The following is a 21,165-nucleotide window of genomic DNA, read 5'->3' on the forward strand; positions in this document are numbered from 1 at the left end:
TACCACACCCATATCACCACCCATACCACACCCATATCACCACCCATACTACACCCATACCACACCCATATCACCACCCATACTACACCCATATCACCACCCATATCACCACCCATACCACACCCATACCACACCCATATCACCACCCATACCACACCCATATCACACCCATATCATCACCCATACCACACCCATACCACACCCATATCATCACCCATATCACCACCCATATCACCACCCATACCACACCCATATCACACCCATATCACCACCCATATCACCACCCATACCACACCCATATCACCACCCATACCACACCCATATCACCACCCATACTACACCCATACCACACCCATATCACCACCCATACTACACCCATACCACACCCATACCACACCCATATCACCACCCATATCACACCCATACCACACCCATACCACTCCCATACCACACCCATATCACCACCCATATCACACCCATACCACACCCATATCACCACCCATACCACACCCATATCACCACCCATACCACACCCATATCATCACCCATACCACCACCCTGGACACCCCAGGGAGTCCCTGCCTGGGGAGAATCTTCGGTTTGTTGGTTTGTTGTTCAGCACTCCTTTGTAGACACCGGCCAGGCGCAGCCCAGGAAGGGAGGTTGGGCTGGTTGGGGCCAGCCTCTCTGTCCCTCCACCACTGTAGCTGAGTTCCGGGGTTCCGGGGGCCCTTGGTCCCTGGACAGGAAATAGACAGCTTGCTGAGCAAAGCCGGTGGGAGTGGAGATCACACCACCTCCCAGCCGCCGCACCCCCCACAGGACACTAGGGACTCGTTTCCTTGTGACAGCTGGGCAGGGGAGCGTTCAGGGATGGAGAGCTCTGGGGGTCCCGCTTGTAGACAGGGAGCCCGAGGAAGGGAGCTGAATTGAGAGGGTTCCAGTCATTTGCACGATGAAGCTCTGTAGGCCTGTGGACTTCCCAGGTGTCAAGAGGAAGACTCCATAACTGCTTGGGGAGGGCACGGAGGCCCCAAGCCCCTGACCTGGGACCCAGCAAGGTCCTTGAGTGTCCCCCACAGGGATGCAGCCCCTGGTGGGAGGGGCCTGGGGCTGGGGGCGGGGCCCATATGCCCTCTCCAGGTCCTGCTCCTCAGGCTCTTGTCCCCAGGACTGGGCTGTGGGAGCCCCTCGAGCGGCCCTCCAGGGTGCCCAGGTAGGCACAGGAAGGGCCAGCCTTTCTGGACTCTCCCCACACTGTAGCCAGCAGCCCCCCAGGCCCCGAGGACAGGGGCTGTGTCCACATCCCCTCATGACCCCTCTGCCTGCAGTGCGCCTGCACGACAGCATCTCGGAAGAGGGATTCCACTACCTGGTCTTTGATCTGTAAGTGCCTCTGTTGGGGATGCCCGGCTCCCCCATTTGCACGCGTGTGCCTGTGTGTGGGGGGGTGTGCTTATGGTATGGGTGCGTGAGTGTATGTATGTGCTGGTGGGTATGTTATGCATGTGTGTGTGCACAAGTGCTTATATCTGTGGGGGTATGCTTGTGGGTGCGTGTGTGTGAGAAGGTACGTGTGTATTTACATGTGTGCATATGTACATGGATGCATGTGGTGTGTCTGTCTGCATGTGTGTATGTACATGTGTGTACAGAGGGCAGCACTACATGTGTGGGTGTTTATGAGGGGTACGCCGTGGGCCAGTGTGTTCAGGAGCTGAGTGAGCAGGCGATTGGGCCGCTGCCACCTCTCACTTCCTGCTGGATTTAGAAGCAGTGACGTCATCTCCCTCCCGCTCACAGCTCCCGCTGAGCAAGCTATATTTAGCTGTCCTGAGCCAGTGCCAAGGGCCCTGGACTGAGTGGGCCATCACTGTGGTCGGCGCTTTTGGCCTCCGGGTGACAGCCAGGCCACAGAAGCCCGCCTGGCATGGTTGCCATGGTTACCCTATGCCTAGGATTTGTGCGTGGAACTGGATCAGCGCAGTGAGACGGGCCTCCTGTTCAGGAGAGGTGAGGCTCTCCATGCAGGGGCTTGGTCACCTCTCTGTTACCTGTATGAGTCCTCAGATCGCTGAGAATTGCTGGCTGGTGACCAGGGCCACCCTGGGACTCTGTCACTGCCCTGAAAGGCCCATCATGGCCAGGGAGCAGCTGGCTCACCCTGCTCTAGGGTGGCCCTGTTCGGGCTCCTGGGATGTACTTGTGGAGCTGAGAAGGGGAGATGCGACGGTGCCAGCTGCAGCTTCCTGAGCTCAGTCTGGTGATGGCTGGGGATTTTCTGCCGCTGTCCAGGGTGTCTGGACCCGGGATCCACAGAGCCCCATGCTCAGACCTGCCCCAGTGGAGAAGGGACAGGAATGGACCCAGGCCTCTGGGCGTTTCACCCTCACGTGAGCCTTTGGTCCCACTTCTGAGGGTAGGGTGCCTGACTTGGGGGGTCAGTGGCCTTGGGGCCCAGCATGGGTCTCTTCCAGAGGCAGGGGCGCCCCCACGCTATGGCTGCTGGGGGCTCCTTAGTCTTGCTCAGCATTCCTGCACCACTGAGCAAGTGCCCACCTGCACCAGTGCCCCTGCTGACAGCCCCTCACCACATTGCCCTGATGTGAGGAAGGCCAGGTTTCACTTTCCAGAAGAAATGAACAGACAGAAGTGCGCCACAGGGCTGGCCTGAGGGCTAGGGGTGAGGTGAGCTGAGCTGAGGCTGGGGGTTAGAGGCCCAAGTCCCAGCCAGTGGTGGGGCCCATCAGTGGCTAAGCTGCTCCCGGGAGGTCACTTGCTCTCAGCCTCCTCATGTGCAATGGAGTACAGTGTCCTGGGTGACTGTGCAGAGGTCAGTGTCAAAGGCATCAAGGGCTAGCAAGCATGTGGTCAGCTCTCAGTCCCAGTGACATTTCTGAGAGGGCAGAGGTCTAGATTGATGGTGTTGGTGATGATGAAGGTGGTGATGATGGTGTTGGTGGTGATGAAGGTGATGGTGATGAAGGTGGTGGTGATGGTGATGATGATGATGAAGATGGTGGTGATGATGGTGATGGTAAAGGTGATGATGGTGTTGGTGGTGATGAAGGTGATGATGATGATGAAGGTGATGGTGATGATGAAGGTGGACACGATAGTGATGTGGGGGACAGAGTGAGGGGTTTTCCAGGATCCATGCTCCCTGTGCTGCCCCACAGGGTCACTGGCGGGGAACTCTTTGAAGACATTGTGGCAAGAGAATACTACAGTGAGGCTGATGCTAGGTGGGTGTGAGCCACTGTCCTGTGCCACTTCCTCCCGGGCCCTACCTCGGCCCCGCTGCTGCCCCTTCCGTAACCTTCACTGCGTCCTGGGCAGGTACTGGGTTCCTCCCACAGCCCTTGATTGTCCCCAGGCCCACAGCCTTGTTGGCTCTGCCAGGCACCTGCTGGACGGCTGGGAGGTTCAGGGCGGCAGGGGGAGGGAGCCTGCAGGGGGAGGTAGTAGCCAGAGGGCGGTCCTTCCACCCTTCCCTTCTGTAGGCTGCCCCAGCGTCCAGCCTGAGACATGCACCCTCTCGCTCTTCCCTTCCTCCCAACTCTTCTGGGCCGTGAGCTGCCGGCCTGGGGTTCTCTCGCCAACCCCTCAGACCCACCCAGCCTGGGCATTGTGCCCAGGCCTGCTGGCAGCCGGTGCTGGTGCAGCCGGCAGGGAGGGGACACAAAGGGCCCCACTGTGTGCTGCGGGGAGGTGACTGAGGGGCTTGGATCTCAACCAGCTCAGGAGCCCTGGGGGACACCGCAGGACAGCCCTTCCCCCCGCCCCGGCCCTCACTGAAAATGCAGGGGGACAATGGCTGGCCGTGGCTGGTGCCAGCTGGGATGTGACCACTACATGTACCTGCTGGGCGAGGCACAGAACAGCCTGAGTAAGGCCAGGGGCGATTGTCACATTGCCTGCTCGGAGCCCCTGTGGGCCTGGAGTGACACCTGGGGTCTTCTAAGGTCCTCAGTTGTTGCTTGGGCTGTTCTGGACCTGGAACCTTCTACAAACTGCAGTTAGGGGAGCCCCTCCCTGAGCCCCCCACAGCAGGGGTTCCCGGGTTTAGAGTACCTTGGATTGAATTCTCCCTGCTTGCTCTCCCAGCTCTGCCACCTGCGGGCTCTCAGGGCGGCAGAAGGTCCTGGGGATGGAGGGCATTGCACTAAGGGGCAGAGGTTGGGTCCAGGGGGATGGTGAAAGTCAGGGCTTCTGGCTAGCCCAGTAGCCCCCTTAGATCCTGGGAGCTGGACTGTCCAGCCTACGTTGCTGGGGCAGGCTGTCCAGCAGGGCAGCTGCTGCCCACGTGCAGGTCAAATCTGTTTATCCAAATAAAGTGGCCCTCGGTCCTGGCTCCTGCCCACCACAGCTCTCCTCTGCCTCAGCTTCCCCTCACCCTCGCCCACACTCCTCCCATATCTCCCTCCCTAGGGTGCTGGCGTAGACTCAGGCATGGCTGTGTGGGCCTGGGCAGCCTGGGGCCCATCAGGACAGCAGAGCCAGGACCACTGGCCTTGGGGGCAAGGGGGGCGAAGAAGTCATGGCTTCTCCTGCCAGCTTTTCGCCTGCCTGCCCTCGCTCCCCACGCCCCTGGGTCCCCAGGCTCGGGACCACACTGCAGGGCCACACAGCCCGAGTTCCCTGTCCTCGCACTAACTTGGCTGCTGTCTGCCACAGTCACTGCATCCAGCAGATCCTGGAGGCCGTGCTCCACTGTCACCAAATGGGGGTTGTCCACAGGGACCTCAAGGTGAGTTCCCACCCAGCCCTGGCCAGGGGTCGTATAAGAGGAGGTGTGAAGCCAGACAGGGTCAAGGGAGGGCATGGGGGCCAAGGGCACATGTGTGTTCTTGTGTGCAGGCATGGGGGAGTGTGTGCATATGTGTTCTCCTCATGAAGGTGTGCGTGTCCATCTGTGCACAGATGGGCATCTGTGTCCTTGTGGAGGGACACATGTGTGAGTACACACATGTGTGCAGGAACTCTGTGCACCTTCTTGCACCACATGGCCTGTGCACACACATATGTGTGCGTGTGCCTGTGGTCTGTATGTGTGTGCATGCGGGTGGGATGGCCTGGCCCAGTGTGCCAATGACCAGCTGTCCATGGGGATTCACGTTGGGCAGGGTCAGGGTGTGCATTCATCTTTTTAAAGATTTATTTATTTGAAAGACAGAGCTGGAGAGTGAGGGGGAGAGACAGAGAGCACCGGACCAGTATAAAGCCAGGAGCCAAGAGCTGCTTCAGGGCCTCCCATGTGGATGCAGGGACCCAAGCGTTTGGGCTGTCTTGCTGCTTTCTCAGGCCATTAGCAGGGAGTTGGATCAGAAGTGGAGCAGCCGGGACTCGAATCGGCGCAAGTGGCAGCTTTACATGTTACTCCACAGCACTGGCCCCTCCATCCATCTTTTTAAAAAATTATTTTTGGGCCCAATGCCTAGTAGCTAAATCCTTGCCTTATATGGCACCAGGATCCCATATGGGTGCCTGTTCATGTTCTTGCTGCCCCGCTTCCCACCTAGCTCCCTGCTTGTGGCCTGGGAAAGCAGTCAAGGACGGTCCAAGGCCTCGGGACCCTGCACCTGTGTGGGAGGCTCAGAGGAGGCTCCTGGCTTCGGATCAGCTCGGCTCCGGCCGTTGCGGTCACCTGGGGAGTGAATCATCGGATAGAAGATCTTCCTGTCTCTCCTCTCTGGAAACCTGACTTTCCAGGAAAAATAAATGAATCTTTTAAAAATGTATTTGTTTTATTTGAAAGGAAAAAAGAGAGAGAGAGGCAGAACTGGGCCAGGAGTCCAGAACTCTGTCCGGATCGCCCATCTGGTGGCAGGGACCAAAGTACTTGAACCCTGACCTGCTCCTTCCAAGATACGAATTCACAGGAAACTGGGTTGGCAGCAGAGCTGGGATTCAAGCCGCAGCTCTCTAGGTCTGGGGTGTGTGCTTACCCATTGCACTGCTCATGGGGACCTGAGCGTGGCAGCTGCTTTAGACAAGGACACCTGTGACCCGGTGCCCCTTCTCATGCTCCTGCCACCTGCTCTCCCCGGTCTGTGTGACTCAGCACTGACCCTACTCTCCTTGCCTTCCATCCTCTGCCCAAATGGCCACAACAGCCAGGACTGAGCCAGGCAGAAGCAAGGCGCCTGGAGCTTGCCCCAGGTCTACCCAAGTGCTTTAGCAGGGAGCTGCCAGGAGCTGAAGGAGCACCCATATGGGATGGCAGCTTACCCCACTGAGCTAGCTCCTGGTGCCATCTGTAGGTTGCCACAGCAACCCTAGCCTCGGGAGCCCCCTAGTGGTCAAGGTTTAGGCTGGCGGCTGGGCACCTGCCTGGCTTGGAGCACTTCCCAGGCCTTCCTGTTCACTGGGTGGTGATGCAGCCTTGGAAGCCAAATAGGAAGGAACTTTGGGCACATCAGCCCTGAGCCTTCAGCCCTGCTGTGCCAGAAGCCCCCCTCCACAGCCGCTTCTGTGGACAGGGAATGCCCCCCCACTGCCTGTGGGCACCACACAGGCAGGCTTTTAGCCCTGAAAGGTGGACTCCTGGCAGCCACATGGGACTTGGAGGCTGGGCCATGCCTGCCAAATGGACTTGCTGGACTGCTGTGAGGGCTGCAGCTCCTTCTTGCCTGAAAGGAGCGGAGACATAGGGACACTGTCCCACAGGAAGTGCTTCATCCTCCCATAGGCACCCCCCTACTCCCGGCACGCCCTGTGCCACCATGTCAGGAATGGGGAAGGGAGAAGCAACTTGGTTGCCTGTAATGGTGAGGCTTGTAATGGGATGCTAGGCTGCTGGAGGCTGGGACGGGGTGCCCCGCTCCTGCAGACCACTGCCCCCTGTGCTGTACTCAGTGCAAACCTCACGCCCTTCCTGCAGCCAGAGAACCTGCTCCTGGCCAGCAAGTGCAAAGGGGCCGCGGTGAAGCTGGCCGACTTTGGCCTGGCCATCGAAGTGCAGGGAGACCAGCAGGCATGGTTTGGTGAGTGCCGGGTTGGGCAGGTTGAGGGGTCGTGGGGTCCTTGTGGCCCCTCACAGCCCCTCGCCCATCTCTGCTAGGGTTCGCGGGCACACCGGGCTACCTATCCCCCGAGGTTCTTCGCAAGGAGGCCTATGGCAAGCCTGTGGACATCTGGGCATGTGGTGAGGCCTTTGTGGGGCAGGAGGGGTCCTGGGAGTGTTTCTGGGTTAGGGTGCTGAGGTCCATGTGACCTCCAGGACCACATGTGTCACCCCTGCCCTTGGGTCACCTGGGCAGGTGTCTGTCTGTAGCCTGGAGCCCTTTGCCCACCAGGTGGGGACTGCTGATGGGATGCCCAGTCTGTTGTGTGTGCTCACCTCTGCTCAGAGTGCAAACCAGGGTGCAGGGCTGCCCTTTGGAGGTGGTCTCCCTCCAGGCAGGGGTGCAGCACAGGGGGTTGCCTCCCTCGGTGACAGCAATGGCCTCGGTGCTGTCCCCACTCCACGCAGGCGTCATCCTGTATATCCTGCTGGTGGGCTACCCGCCCTTCTGGGACGAGGACCAGCACAAGCTGTACCAGCAGATCAAGGCCGGCGCGTACGATGTGAGTGGTCAGGACCCCAGGCTACCCTCCCCTGGAGTGGGGTTGGGGGCCCTGTGGCCATGGCCCCCAGAAGGGGCCTTTAACTATGGCCCATGCCTTGCTTTCCCATGCAGTTCCCGTCCCCTGAATGGGACACCGTCACTCCCGAAGCCAAAAACCTCATTAACCAGATGCTGACCATCAACCCCGCCAAACGCATCACGGCCCATGAGGCCCTCAAACACCCATGGGTCTGCGTAAGTTGACCCCATCCCTATAAGGGCCCCTCCCCTCCAGCCAGAGCCTGGGTGCCCCCTGAAGCCTCGGCACTGGGTCATGCTGGCCGGTAGGTCTCCCAAGTCTGGACCCCAGCCCGGTTGGGCCCTGGAGGAAGCAGCTGGGGTCTGGCCAGGGGCCAGCGCTGATGCCTCCTTCCCTGGTCCTCTGCCCATAGCAACGCTCCACAGTGGCCTCCATGATGCACCGGCAGGAGACAGTGGAGTGCCTGAAGAAGTTCAACGCCCGGAGGAAGCTTAAGGTGAAGCCGCCGTGGGGGACTGAGGGGCTGGGCCTCCATGAGCCCAGGCCTGCTCCATCTTGGGGAGCAGCCCAAATGGGTTGCCGAGCTGGCACGGAGTAGGGGTGAACACAGACTGCACCCAGTCAGTTACGCTCCCTCCATCCAGCAAGCCCAGAAGCTTCTGGCCTGGAGTAATAGCAGGCCGGGCCTGGGGCCCCCTGCTGACCACTCTCCTGGCATCCTGGGCCAGAGGGGGGCCGGAGGGGTGCTAGAGGGTAGTCGGGCTCCCAGGAGCCAGGCAGGAGGGAGCAGGTGTAGTCCCAGGAGACAGGCGCTCTGTCTCCGGGGTAGATGCCAGATGGGTCCTGCAGGGTCCATGGTGGGGGCTGGAGGGGAAGGGGAATGGGGGCTTACTCTCCCAGCAGGAAGTCTGCAGGTTGACAGCTGGCCCTGGCTCTGTGTGTGTCTCCTCAGGGGGCCATCCTTACCACCATGCTGGCCACAAGGAATTTCTCAGGTGAGCCATCCCCACACCCCGGGCATGACGGGCACTGCCTGTGCTACTGCCTGTTCCCCAGAGCACCCTTCTCCCTCTGCAGCCCCCACTGCAAGACATCGCTCCCTGCCACCCACCCGGCTCCACACCTCCCAGGGGCAGCTGGAGCCCATGTCTATCCCTGCCCCATCCCAGGGCCCCAATGTCTGTGCCGCCCGTCGCCCGGCTCGCAGCGCCGCGTGTGTGCGTATAAGCGTGTATGCGTGTGTGTCCAGGCGTGTCAGGCAGCTCCGTGGCGTCCTTGTTGTTCTCAGTGCTCCGAGCACCGTGCTGTGTGCGGGAGGCAGGCAGAACCTTCCTGCTATGGTCTGTGCCAGTGGGTGGATCGGTGGGGGGAAGTGAGGTTGGTAGGGGGTCTGTTGGAGACCCCCTCAGGGAGCCAAGGCACTGTGGGCCCACCGGGGGCCAGCACTGGCCCCGAGGGGAGCTGGTGGCCCCAGTGCCTGCACAAGCTGTGCCTGTGGCTTCTCCGTCGTCCAACACCGCGTGTCCGAGCGAGTGTGGCCGTCCGTGTCGCTGTCCGTTGCACCCGGGCCCCTCCGTCGCCCATGCCAACGCTAATGGGACTGTCTTGTCTGCTGTGTGCCCGCCGTGACCCCATGGCGGCCGCTACCCCAGAAACCCCCCCTTGGGGTTTTCTAAGGAGAAAGGAGGCAGAGGCCTTGCTGTCTCCCAGCCTGTCTTGCTCACTCCCTCCTGGGAGAGCAATGCTGGAGCTGCCAGCACCCAGACTTGAACTCTAACTTCTTCTGCTTCCTTTGTCTCTTCTCTCCCCCACCTCGCCCCCACCTCGTCTGTGTCCGCCCCTCCCCTCCCCTCGTCTCTAACCTGGTGCTTGCAGTGGGCAGACAGACCACCGCTCCGGCCACCATGTCCACCGCCACCTCCGGCACCACCATGGGGCTGGTGGAACAAGGTAGATGTGTCTTGCCCAGTGTCCATCACTCGCCCCCCGCACCCTGCCGCTGGCATGCAGCCCCCTGCTGCACGCAGCCATCGCCAGGACCCTGGGAGCCCCTGCTCCCGCCACCATGGTCAGTCCTAACCAAATTCACTCCCCCGTTCCCATTTCACCTGGAAGAAAAGGGGACAGAGTAGGTGACCTCTCCCCGCCAAGTGCATTGTACTGAAATGTTCCCGCCCCATCTTGACTCCTGAGGTCTGGGGGTCTGGAGACCCCCATGAAGAGCATCAGAGTCCTGAAGGGGGCCCTAGGGAGCAGGCCTGGGAGGCAGGGCTGCTGCCTGTCCAAGGTCCAGTCAGTCCCTGTCCCGCAGCCAGAGCCAGTGGTCTGTGCTGCTGACCCCGGTGAGCTCGGCCAACCCGAACCCTCCAGAGAGGCATCCTTTGCTGCTGCCAGGTCTCACGGCCAACAGGTGACTGCTGACCTGTTCTTCTGGGGCACCCAAGCTGGGGCCACGGCCCCCACAGGAACTGATAGCTGAGAGAGCAAGCCATGGCTGTCACTAAACAAGCAGAGCCCACCCAGGCCCCAGTGGCAGTTGGCTGATCCCTCCCAGGTGCCCTCCTGTGCACCCACTCCACTCCAGCCCACAAGGCCGCCGGGTCACAGCCAGATCATCGCCATCCTACGACCTCCTGGCAGGGACGGGGAGGGGAGCTTAGCCAGGGACAGGGAGGGGTCCACTCCCCCCACATGGACTCTGTGGATGTGCAGGCCCCGGGCCCGCAGTTCGCAGCCTGCTTGGCGCTCATGGAGGGAGGGAAAGGCCGGGATTTGAGAGCTGAGCCAGCACTCCCTGGGGAGGCCCTGCTGCCCAGGGGACCACGGCCCAAGGCTGGCTGTGCTCTACCCAGGGCTGCTGCTGCAATGCCCGCCCACCTGCCTGCCTGCAAGCGAAGCCGGGACAGTGGTGCATGGGGCCGCCTGCATGCGCAGCTCGGCCCTGTGCTCCATGCATGTGGACGGCATCCAGCATGGCTGTCCAGAGTACTCAGATGGGGCCAGGCAGCGGGGAGGCCTGGAGGGCTCCCTGACTTGACAGGGCCCAGCCTTGTGCAGCCCACAGACACAATCTCTCCCTCACGTGTGTGGTCAGGTGATGGTGGAGACCAGTATGTTCCAGGAGTGGCAAGGTACTTGCCAGCCAGCAGGAGGTGCTTGTGTGCTGAGTGTGTTGCCGGGTAGGGTTGGGGAGGGAGACAGCTGAGGGCCATGGCACTTGCCTTGCCTGATGACCCTTGTGGGGGCCAAACCTTCCAGTGCGGGGACCCCCCAGGTATCCAGGGCCTGTCCACCTTAGACCCCCACGAGACACCCTGAAAGAAGCCCTGTGCCTGTGGATGTGAGTGTGGGTGGGGTCTTGGGTTCTCCCGTGGCTGTTGAGCCTTTGTGGAGACGGGATACCCTCATGGCCAACGAGCACAGAGATTTGACTGTTGGGGACACAGGTGAGCTTGGGGGGATGCACTGCACCCTGGGCTGCACAGGAGCTGGCTCAAAAGGGGCGTTGCTGGAGGGCAGCAAGTGAGTGAGCAGCTCTGGCCCAGCTACGTGTGCTGGCCATGCTGTGTCTTCTCCAGCAGCACGGCTTGGGACTTGGGAATGCGGAGCTCGGTAGATGTGGGCTGGGCCTGGCCCCGGGGCCTCCTTTCCTGGAAGAATCATCTGTGGACAGCCAAGGGCAGAAAGCCAATTTCCCCACCCCGCTTTGAGTGCTATGCTGGCCCCGCGGGTTGGGCTGTGCTGGTTTGACCCCCGAATGCAACTGTGAGCAGGCTGGGGGTGGTAGAGGTGGCAAGGCCTGCCTTTGACAAACCGCCCAATGAGACTGGCTACATTGCTGACTTGACTACCTCAGGGCCCAAAAGGCCCCTCATCTGCTCAGCTCCTTGTGACCGGGTTCTCCAGACAAGTGTCTCTGCACTAAGGGCCTGGAAGAGGCCTTGTCTTCAGTTGTGCCAGGCAGCCAACTGCCAGCGTCGGGCAGATGTGGTCCTGCTGGCCAGGCTGGGACAGAGGAGCGGGGGCAGGACATGTTGGGACAAGATGCCCTGGGCCCTGTGGTGAGCTCCAGGCCGAGCTGTAAGGAAGTCGTGTCTCAGTTTCCAGGAACACGCTGGGCTGGGTGCTGTAGTGTGGGGCGGGCCAGGGCGACCCTGTTGCCGCTGGACTGGAGAACCCTGGGATGTGCGTTCGGGTCGACTCCACAAAGACCAGCCTGTTCCTTGCATCCTAGAGAAACTCAATGCAAAATTCTGTGCGTCCCCAGGGGAGGGAGGCTGTGCTGGAAGTGTGGAAGGGCAGTGGTCAGCAGGGAGCCTGCGCCTGGTGGTGGAATTGAGGTCTCTGCAGGGACTGCCCACCCTACCCGTGCCGACTCTGGGGCTGGGGGCTGGAAAGCCTGCATTTCAGACTGTGTGGGGTGGCACTGCTGATGTGCTTGAGGACCCGAGAATCCGCTGCAGTTAGGTCAGGTGCACCTGCCTGGCCCGTGCCCCTTCCCTCATGCCAGGCCCGGCCAGCCTGGAGCCTGGTGGCTGCGGCCCCTCCTTCCCCAGTCAGCTTGGGCTGAGGCCCCTCTGTATCTCCCATGACCTAGCTGTGACGCTGGGCACCTTCTCCAACAGCCAGCCCTAGGGCTGCTCTGGCCCCCCGCAGGCTCCCACATGCAACCTGCTGTGCTGCAGGTGGTGCCAGCGACCCCTGCTGGAACCAACACAAATCTTGTCTTCTCTCTCTCCCCCTCCCCCATGTCCTCCTTGCCTTGCCTTTCCTGTAAGGTAAGTGGATCTTGTCTTGTTTTGAGTGCATGGAGGGAATAGGTGCTGGGAAGGAGTGAGTTCTTCCCAGCCCAGAGTTCCAGGGGATGGGGTGCACTGTGGCACAGAAAAGCTGGCATCGGCCCCAGCCCATGCCGACCAGTGTTCCTGGGGCCAGTGCCCAGGGGCAGCTCAGTCTTCTGCTGTGAGAGGGCGCTCAGGGCCATGATCTGGTGGGAGAGGTGGGACCTCCTAGCGCAGGAGACCCTTGGGGATGGTGGGCCTGGTCTGCCTCCTGACTTAGATGCCCATACCTAATGGACAGCACCACAGACAGGGCATCTGCCCTTTCTGCCTTGGGAAGAGCCTGCATGCAGCTCAGATGCTGAAGGCCACAGGATTGGGCACCCACAGGATGCCCAGGGTGGGGGAGAGAACAAGGATGCAGGATGGGACCCAAGCCCAGCACTCATGGTGCCTCTTCCATGTCCATGCAGCAGCCAAGAGCCTGCTTAACAAGAAGGCTGATGGAGTCAAGGTGAGGCCCATCCCCCATGGCTGCTGCCTGACCGCAGGCCCCGGAGGGGTGCTCGGCTGCCCCTGACTGCTGCTCTTCTCTGCCCACAGCCCCAGAGCAACAGCACGAAAAACAGCACGGCCATCACCAGCCCCAAGGGGACGCTGCCTCCCGCAGCCCTGGTACTGAGCCCCGCCCCTCCTGTCTCCAATACCTGCCTGGCTCCCGCCCTGCTGGGGGGGGGGGGGCGGGTAGAGGTGCCCTCTAGAGGGGAGCTACTTGGGAGGGGTCTCTCCTTGGGGCCTGGAAATACTGGGATATAGGGAAGGCACCCACTGGGGGTACCTCCCCAGGAACTGCAGCTGGAAGACTTCAGGGGGCTTGAGGCAGGGACCCTTGGGGCAGGGTGGCTTCTCACCCCGAAGGGATCTGCTCTGCCCATCTCCCCTGCCCGCAGTCACCAAGCTCCTCTCTGCCCTTCCCAGGCCCAACCACCCTGCAGGGGGCCTGGCTAGGTCCATCCCATGTGCTCTGGGGAGAGAGGGCAACCAGGGCTTCACCCATCCCCCCAGGCTTCCACCAGAGCCCTACCTCTGCTGGAGGCTCCATGGGACATACTGGCCAGCTCTAGGAATGTGGGGTTGCAGCCTCCATCCCATCCTCAGGGCTGGGGGTTCATGGGAAGGGGGGCTGGCTAGCGGCCACCCCAAACTTGTGGGGCGTCTGCAGGACAGGGGAGCTGCTCAGGGCTCCCAGTGGACGCACCGGCCTCATAGCCAGCCCCACCTTGGACCCCTCCACGTCATGTGCCACCCCATAACACCGTCAGGCCCGGGCCGGAGAGGACCCCCAGGGCATAGCTTTCCTCTCACTGCAGCCTCAGTGGACCCTCATGTGCCCGCCACCCTCTGGTTGGGCAGCTGGCTCCATTCACATTGGTCCACCCAGGGTCATCTCGTGCTGACCACCTGCTCCCTGCTCTGCCGAGCTCTGCCATGCCCAATGCCTCTCTGGCCCCCGCTGCCCGCTGCCTTCTGTCTCACCGCCTCCCCTCCTTTCTCTCCCTCCCCTTCCTCTGTGCTTTCCTCCCACTGTAGGAGCCTCAAACCACCGTTATCCATAACCCTGTGGACGGGATTAAGGTACTTTGGCCTCTTCCCTCACCACCATCCCCTCAGGCCAGGGCACAGGGCCTGGGGCCGGGGCAGTAGCAGAGAATACAGAACAGGAGACTAGAGGCCTGTCTCCTGTGGGTAGGGCAGAGCAGAGCCCATAGTGCCCCACTTGAGAGCCCATAGCCAGCTCAGTGCTGCCCCAAGAGGGCCCTTTGCTGCCACCTCCATGCCGAGCCAGGTGCACTTCCCAGGAGCCATGTCCGTGTTCCCCGGGTCTGTTTCCCGGACTCTCGTGGTCCTAATGCTTGCTGCCAAGCAGCCCCTCCCCTCCCCCGCTCCTATCCACTGCACCATCGGCTCCATCACATCGGCATCGTCATGGGGTCAGGGCGGGGCTGGCTGTGGGGTGGGGGAGGGGCAGCATGGGCGGGGCAGTCAGGCTGGACTGCTGCCTGGACCTGGGCTTCCAGGTGAGCCCCTGAAGCACCTCTTTGGGGGCCATTACTTTCTATGGCCAGAGCCCCCATCCCAACCATCTTAAGACCCCTGGCCTGGGGCAGGTGCCAGTGATTGGGCTTTACACCCAAGGCTTGGCACCCTCCCACTTTGTAGGGATCCAGACAGAGGGTGTCTGGTCAGCTGCGTTTTCCCCATGAGGGTCCGTCCTGGCCAGCTTCTGGGAGGTGGAGATGCAGGTCTCCACCTGCAGACCCAGGCCCGGGGCGGTATCCATCAGTATGCACAGAATTGGTCCCTGGGGCCAGAGCAGCAGAGGGTCTGTTCTCCCTCAGCAGTCTCGATGGCTGGCGATGCGCCTGGGAGGACAGCTGACCACAGGGTAGCACCTTCCTGGGACTCCAGATAGCTGGCAGCTTCTAACCCAGGCTGCTGAAAACTTGGGCTTCTGGAACCTTCCAGTCTCCAGGGGCCAGCCAGGTCCTGTTCTGCCTAAAGCACCACTGCTCCAAAAAGCCCATTCTCCTCTCTGGGTTGGGATGGGGGCAGCCGAGCAGGCCCCCCTGCCTTCAATGGCCACCTGGAGGGTTTTCCAGGGCCAGGGCCCCTGTGGCTAGGGGAGTGTGTGGCCCCCAGCTCCCAGCTATGCCCCAACCACTGCCTCTCTTGTTTTCCCAGGAGTCCTCTGACAGCACCAACACCACCATAGAGGATGAAGATGCGAAAGGTACCTGTGCTCAGGCCTTGCCCCTGGCCATTGCTCCAGGCTCCCACTGTGCCAGGGCAGGACATGCACCGAGGCTTGGTGGGAGAGAAGCCCCTAGGAGAAACCAAGGGCGCCTGGCTGGACTCCTCCCTGCTTCCTCAGCCTTCCCACACTGGACTCCACGGCCTGCAGGCTGCTGGCCTCACGGTCACCTAGGCAGATCCTGAGCTGCCCTCAGGATGGCGCAGTGGCTTGCCCCACTATTGTACCCCGGGGCGCCACCCCCCCCCCCCAGCTGAGCACACGATTGTACACCCGGGGTTACTACAGCCCTCACCTGCCACCCAGTGGCTGGCCTTGGGCCTGCTGGGGATGGGGGCTGCTGAGAAGCAGCACCTGTGGCCCAGGATGTCCATGGCCTGGGCAGGCTACTGGTCCGCCTGCTGTGCAGTGCAGGCCTCCAGGTACTAAGTCAGATCAGGCCACAGCCATCAGGCCCACTCAGTCTCCTGTCCTTGCTGTGGCCCCAATCCGGGTGCCTGGTGGGGGCAGGGTCACTCCCTGTAGCACCAAGGCATGGTCAGGCATCGTTGCCCTGCCTGCTCCTGTGCCACCTGCCCCTGAGGTTCTGCTCCAAGTCCCTGGTGTCTTGAGCTCCTTGAGGAGGGGCCAGGAGCCCCAGCCCTGCTGCTGTCGGAGCCAGTGACCCCTCTGTGAGGAGCCAAGTGTAACTTGGACTCCAGCTCTGGCCTGCCCCCAACCCTGCCACCACTGTGGCTTCTGTGCTCAGGGAGCCAGCTGTACCTGTGGGCAGCCCTGGCTGGCTCCATGCTGCAGCCCCTGCCCTTGGGGGGAGCCGTGCCCCTCCTCCCGTCTGTCTGTCCATCTGCCTCTTGTTCACCTCTGTCTGTTCCGCCCCAGTCCCCCGGATCTCTGACATCCTGAACTCCGTGAGGAGGGGCTCGGGCACCCCCGAAGCCGAGGGCCCCCCTCCCTGCCTGTCTCCAGCTCTCCTAGGCCCCCTGACTGCCCCGTGTAAGTAGTGGTGGTCTGCTGCTCGGCTGCCGACGGCCAGTGGCCACAGCTTTCCGCACCTGCCCTGCACGGCCCCCAGGCCTGGCTGCCGGAAATGAAGGTGCTTCCAGGGCCACACCGCATCTGGCTTCTCCCCGCAGGGCCCTCCCTAGCTCCCTGCCCACCCTCATGCCCCACTGGCACACTAAACCGCACCTTCACATCCCATCAGTCCAGAGTCTGAGCTGTACCCTGGCAGCCCCCCAAGCTATCCTGGGAGTGAGTGTCCTGAGTTCCTCAGAGGGGGCACTGATGAAGGAGCCGGAGAGGCAGTCCTGGCCAGCGGCCCAGGAGCTCAGGGGGATGAGGCCTGGCCGGGCTGCTCCCTCCTGGGCATGCTCTGTCCCTGCCTGGCCAGTCACCTGCTTCAGTGGCTTCTTGAAGTTCAGCTGCCCACGGAGCTCCCAGCCCCACCTCTGGACCACAGAGCATTGGCTGTTCACTCTGCCCCTACCCCATCGCATCTAATCTGCTCCCCTCTAACCTGTCCCCTGTGTGCCGCCCCCATCCTCACAGTCCCTGCCCGCTCCCTGGATCGGCTGTCACTCTCCTGCATGCTCCCTGCCCCCTGCCTCCACCCCCACTGTGTCACCTCTGTCTGTTCCGACCCAGCACCCAGGATCTCTGACATCCTGCACTCAGTGAGGAGGGGCTCGGGCACCCCCGAAGCCGAGGGCCTTCTGCCCGTTGGGCCCCTGCCCTGCCCATCTCCGACTCTCCCCGGTCCCCCGCCCACCCCATGTAAGTAGCACCTGAGAGTCCCGTGGCCACACCTGGCCTGCAGCCTGGCCAGCCTCTTCCAGGAAAGGGCCAGCCCATGAGGCAGGGCACAAGGACCCTGTGCTGCATCGCAGGGAAGGGGCCAGGGGCACGGAGTCGCCGCTGACGTCTGCGTGTGGACGCTGTGTTGGGGCATGTGTCTGCCCAGCCAGCTGCCCTGTGGTCTTCAGCTCTTTTCTGGTGGTTCTGAGCAGTAGGCAGCATGCTACAGCACGGGAGCTGTGGCACGGGAGGCCAGAGCTCACCCCCCGTGGCAGCCTGCTTGTCCCTGGGCTGGAGTGTGGAGGGGGCTGGGGCATCTGCCAGTGGACAGCAGGGCAGAGCAGGGAGCAGTGGGGCAAGGCCATGGCGACCTGAGGGCGGGCGGCGGGGCCCTGCGCGCTGTGGCTGGGGTATCACTTACAGGGATAGATGACATGCCAGAGCGGCGGCGGCGCCTCCCCCGCCTGCCGCCACTGCCGGGGAAGGCTGGGGCTTGGGGTGGCACCGGATGCTCTCAGAGAAGAGGCTGCTGGGCCAGGGGCTGGGCATGGCAGGCCAGGGGCTGGGTGAGTGTCCATGTCTGGAGGGCTGAGGGTGGGAGAGGAGCTGGGTCCGGGACCCCGAGGTGGCTGTGGGGAGGTGTGAGGCGACTCAGGCCTTATGGCATTGGGGGCGGGGTACAGGCAGAGGTATGGGGGCTGGGGTAGACAAGCCTCCAGCCCCCATCTCAAGGCAACTTTGCTGCTGTGGCTGAGGGGGCGAACCATGAGGTGCCTCTGCCTGGAGCCTTGCAGGCGCAGTGTGGGTGTGGGGGAGCGGCCATCCTACAGGGTGGGTCCCAAGCTTGGCAAAGGGAGGAAAAGTCACAGAAGGGCTCACTTGCCACCCAAGGGAGGGGCAGGACAGGGCTGGGCTGGGTGGAGCAGAGGGGCTTTAGGGAGTCTTTCATAGTGCAGGGCTGGCCAGCTCCCAGCTCTCCTGCAGATAGATGGTGGGCCAGCTGCCCTAGAGTATAGCTAGGATAGGGACCCACTGCTCACCTCCAACTCAGGCCCCTCCCCAGGCCCCTGCTCCCTGCACCCTAGGCTGTGCCCCTTAATCGGGGATTATTCCCAATCCAGGCTGATCCAGGCTCATCTGTGGCAGCTGCTGCTGGCTCTGAGGACCAGAGCCTGGGGCCACCTGGGGTTGCAGGTGGCCGCTCTAGATCTCCCTTGGCCGCCTGGGCACGGGAGAATCCCCCCATGCCAGACCCCAACCACCGCTTCAGGCTTGTCCCTGGAAGCTACAGAGCCGGGCAGGTTCCCTAACTGCTGGGCCGGGGGTGGTGTGCGGGTGAGGAGCTGAGGACCTCTGGCCTGGGTGCCTCAGTCTCCTCACCTGCCTTTCCTCCCTGAAGGGCTACTGCCCAGGTCTCTGCACACTAGGCCACTTCAGTTACAATGTTTAAAAACTTGCAAGAGGACTTCTTCACGTGGAAGAGATCAGTTTCCTGCAAAGATAAGATGACTGTAGGAACAGAGTGTGCTGGAAGGCAGACCATGCCATGCAGGGACTCCCCAGGGGAGGAAGAACAGGCATCAGGGGTCCCCATGATACATGGGCACCAGTTGACATGGACCACAGAGATTCCAAGGCAGGAGAGCCTGGGGTGCCGCATGCAGCCGCCTCCAGGCAGGATAGGTGCAGACAGCAGCATGATGAGTCGGGGAGAGACCCATGCTCCCCAGGCAGAATGCAGTGCGGGGTGGGGGACGAGGTGGCTGCTGCCCTAGGGCCTAGAGCCAGAGGCTGCCTCTGGGGGCCAGACAGGAACAGACAGGACGGGCAGGTGAAGTGTGGCCAGGTAGGGGGCAGCCCCAAGAGCACATGCATGCAGACACATGCACTCTCACACATGTGTGTGCACAACACCCAAATGTTGCACATGCACATACATGCACGAGGGCACCTGTGTGCACACTGTGGCGAGCATGAGTGTGCACAGCCCCAGACAGGTGTCGCTCCTGTGCTCCTAGGCACACAGGTGCCTTGATGTCAGCACATGCAGGGGCACACCTGGGTGAGGCACGTGCCTAGGACACCTGGAGGAGCTGACAGGAGGGACTGCCCTGGAGGCCCAGGTCAGCCTTGGCAGGCACCCCAGGCACACTTGGACTTAAGGGCTGCAGTGACCATGGATGGCAAGCAGGTGGAGCCAGCAGCTATGGCTTACTGGGTGAAAAGGGGTGTGGCGATTCTACACTTACTCTTCCTGTGGGGGCCTCCACAGGAGGTCACCCCCCCAGGCTCCAGAACTCCCTCTTCCTGCCGAGGCACCCGCCTCCCTGGCCTTTCTGGGCTCTGACACCAGCCCCTGTGTCCAGTCCCCAGGATCGTTTGGAAGGAAGGAAACTGAGTAAAGAGGCACAGGTAGAAAGACTGAGCTGGCAGGCAAGTCACAGGGTGGAGGGAGACATACAGACACCCTCACACACACCCACCCTTACACACACACACACACACACCTGACAGACCCTCAGCCAGGCCTGGTAGACACAGACACACACACCCGACAGACCCTTGGCCAGGCCTGGTGGACACAGCCCTGCAGCGGCAGGTGGCCAGCCCCGCCCCCGGGCTATGGACAGGCACCTTCCCTTCCTGCCTTGGCAGACATTTTTGTAGTGTAGATGGAGTAGTTCCCTCTGGTTAGACTCTGTTGAAGGAAGATGAATTAGAAGCTTTTGCCTTGGAAATGTGGAACCATTGGGCACGTGGAGGGAGCCTATCAGCAGCAGCTGGGCACGGGCTGAGACGTGGCAGGATCAGGGCGCTGTGGGCACAGCCCAGCTCTGGCCAGCCCCTGGGGGTGCTGAGGTGACAGCGCGTCTCTCTGCAGCCCGGAAGCAGGAGATCATAAAGACCACAGAGCAGCTCATTGAGGCCGTCAACAATGGCGACTTCGAGGCCTATGCGTGAGTCCCCCGGGGCTGGGGGGCCGGGGGAGCCCAAGATGGAGAACGGCCCCCTCCTCACTGCAGTCTGCCCCGCAGGAAGATCTGCGACCCAGGCCTGACCTCGTTCGAACCTGAAGCGCTTGGTAACCTGGTGGAAGGCATGGACTTCCATCGGTTCTACTTCGAGAACCGTGAGTGAGGCGCCCCCGCTGGGACGCGGGCTGCTGCGAGGGGTGACCACAGATCAGCTCAGGGTGGGCCAGGGAATCGAGTCCCTGCTGCCTGGTGAGCAGGAGACAGATGTGGGCAGGGTTGGGAGTGGGCACAAAGGGAGGCAGGTGGAAGAGGGCAGGGGAGTGGTGGGGCATATAGGAGAGGCAAACGTAGAGGTAGTGGGGGACGCAGGGTCGCAGTGGAGCGTGCAGGGAAGGCCCCTGTTGTAGGGGGAGGCGTCTGCAGACAGGGTCCACCTGCGCGCCTCTGCCCCGTGCCTGCAGTGCTGGCCAAGAACAGCAAGCCCATCCACACCACCATCCTGAACCCGCACGTGCACGTCATCGGCGAGGACGCGGCCTGCATCGCCTACATCCGCCTCACGCAGTACATCGACGGGCAGGGCCGACCGCGCACCAGCCAGTCGGAGGAGACGCGCGTGTGGCACCGTCGCGATGGCAAGTGGCAGAATGTGCACTTCCACTGCTCGGGTGCGCCTGTGGCCCCACTGCAGTGAGGTGAGGTGCGCGGGGACCTTGTGTGGGCCAGGGCATGGGTGAGGGGGGATGGTGACTGTGACACGGCTGTCTTCCCTCCCCGGCCCCTTACAGAGCCATACCTGGTGTTACCGGACAGTTGATGTCGGAGCCTGGCCGCCGTGGGCGCGGCCTGCCTGTCGCATGTTTGTGTCTGCCTCGTCCCCTCCCCTGGTGCCTGTGTCTGCAGAAAAACAAGACCAGATGTGATTCATTTTCAAAAATGATGACAGTGACAACCACAAAAAAGAAAAAAACAACAAAAAAAGGACATTGGATTAAATGGAAACAAAAACTAAAAGAAATTGCTGTACAAACCACTGGTGTTCATGGAGCCACCCCCACCCAGCTCCATGAGCCCCGGTGGCGGTGTGGACGGGGTTAGCTTGTCCGTTGCACGGCTGCGCTGCTCCCGGCCAGCCAGGAGCCGGGCAGGGCCAGCGTGTCCTAGGCCACTGCCTCCCGCTCGCTTGTGGTGCCTGTCAGCTGCTGTTCTGCTT

At 61.9% G+C, this 21,165-nt stretch overlaps 1 protein-coding gene across 16 annotated transcripts in view; it reads left to right on the forward strand.

Moving 5' to 3' along the window:
• Positions 1-20,658, forward strand: part of CAMK2B (calcium/calmodulin dependent protein kinase II beta) — a 54,671-nt gene extending 34,013 nt beyond the window's left edge. Inside the window, exons 4-24 of one of the 16 annotated variants that reach the window (XM_040965074.1) lie at positions 1,332-1,386; positions 3,180-3,245; positions 4,678-4,750; positions 6,884-6,986; positions 7,064-7,147; positions 7,475-7,569; positions 7,683-7,805; positions 8,003-8,086; positions 8,543-8,585; positions 9,466-9,540; positions 12,848-12,885; positions 12,975-13,046; positions 13,962-14,006; positions 15,114-15,162; positions 15,709-15,720; positions 15,780-15,833; positions 15,979-16,176; positions 16,828-16,956; positions 19,859-19,934; positions 20,013-20,107; positions 20,414-20,646. In XM_040965074.1, the coding sequence (XP_040821008.1) occupies positions 1,332-1,386; positions 3,180-3,245; positions 4,678-4,750; positions 6,884-6,986; positions 7,064-7,147; positions 7,475-7,569; positions 7,683-7,805; positions 8,003-8,086; positions 8,543-8,585; positions 9,466-9,540; positions 12,848-12,885; positions 12,975-13,046; positions 13,962-14,006; positions 15,114-15,162; positions 15,709-15,720; positions 15,780-15,833; positions 15,979-16,176; positions 16,828-16,956; positions 19,859-19,934; positions 20,013-20,107; positions 20,414-20,646 (1,802 nt within the window). Of the gene's footprint in view, positions 1-1,331; positions 1,387-3,179; positions 3,246-4,677; positions 4,751-6,883; positions 6,987-7,063; positions 7,148-7,441; positions 7,570-7,682; positions 7,806-8,002; positions 8,087-8,542; positions 8,586-9,465; positions 9,541-12,844; positions 12,919-12,974; positions 13,047-13,961; positions 14,007-15,113; positions 15,163-15,708; positions 15,721-15,779; positions 15,834-15,978; positions 16,177-16,827; positions 16,957-19,858; positions 19,935-20,012; positions 20,108-20,413 lie in introns of all 16 variants that reach the window. The other 15 variants (XM_040965076.1, XM_040965075.1, XM_040965078.1 and 12 more) reach the window with 15 other exon arrangements.
• Positions 20,659-21,165: the final 507 nt, after the last annotated feature.

Source organism: Ochotona curzoniae, unplaced genomic scaffold (genome assembly GCF_017591425.1).
Source record: "Ochotona curzoniae isolate NIBS_2020 unplaced genomic scaffold, NIBS_Ocur_1.0 scaffold_3835, whole genome shotgun sequence".
Classification (NCBI taxonomy): domain Eukaryota; kingdom Metazoa; phylum Chordata; class Mammalia; order Lagomorpha; family Ochotonidae; genus Ochotona; species Ochotona curzoniae.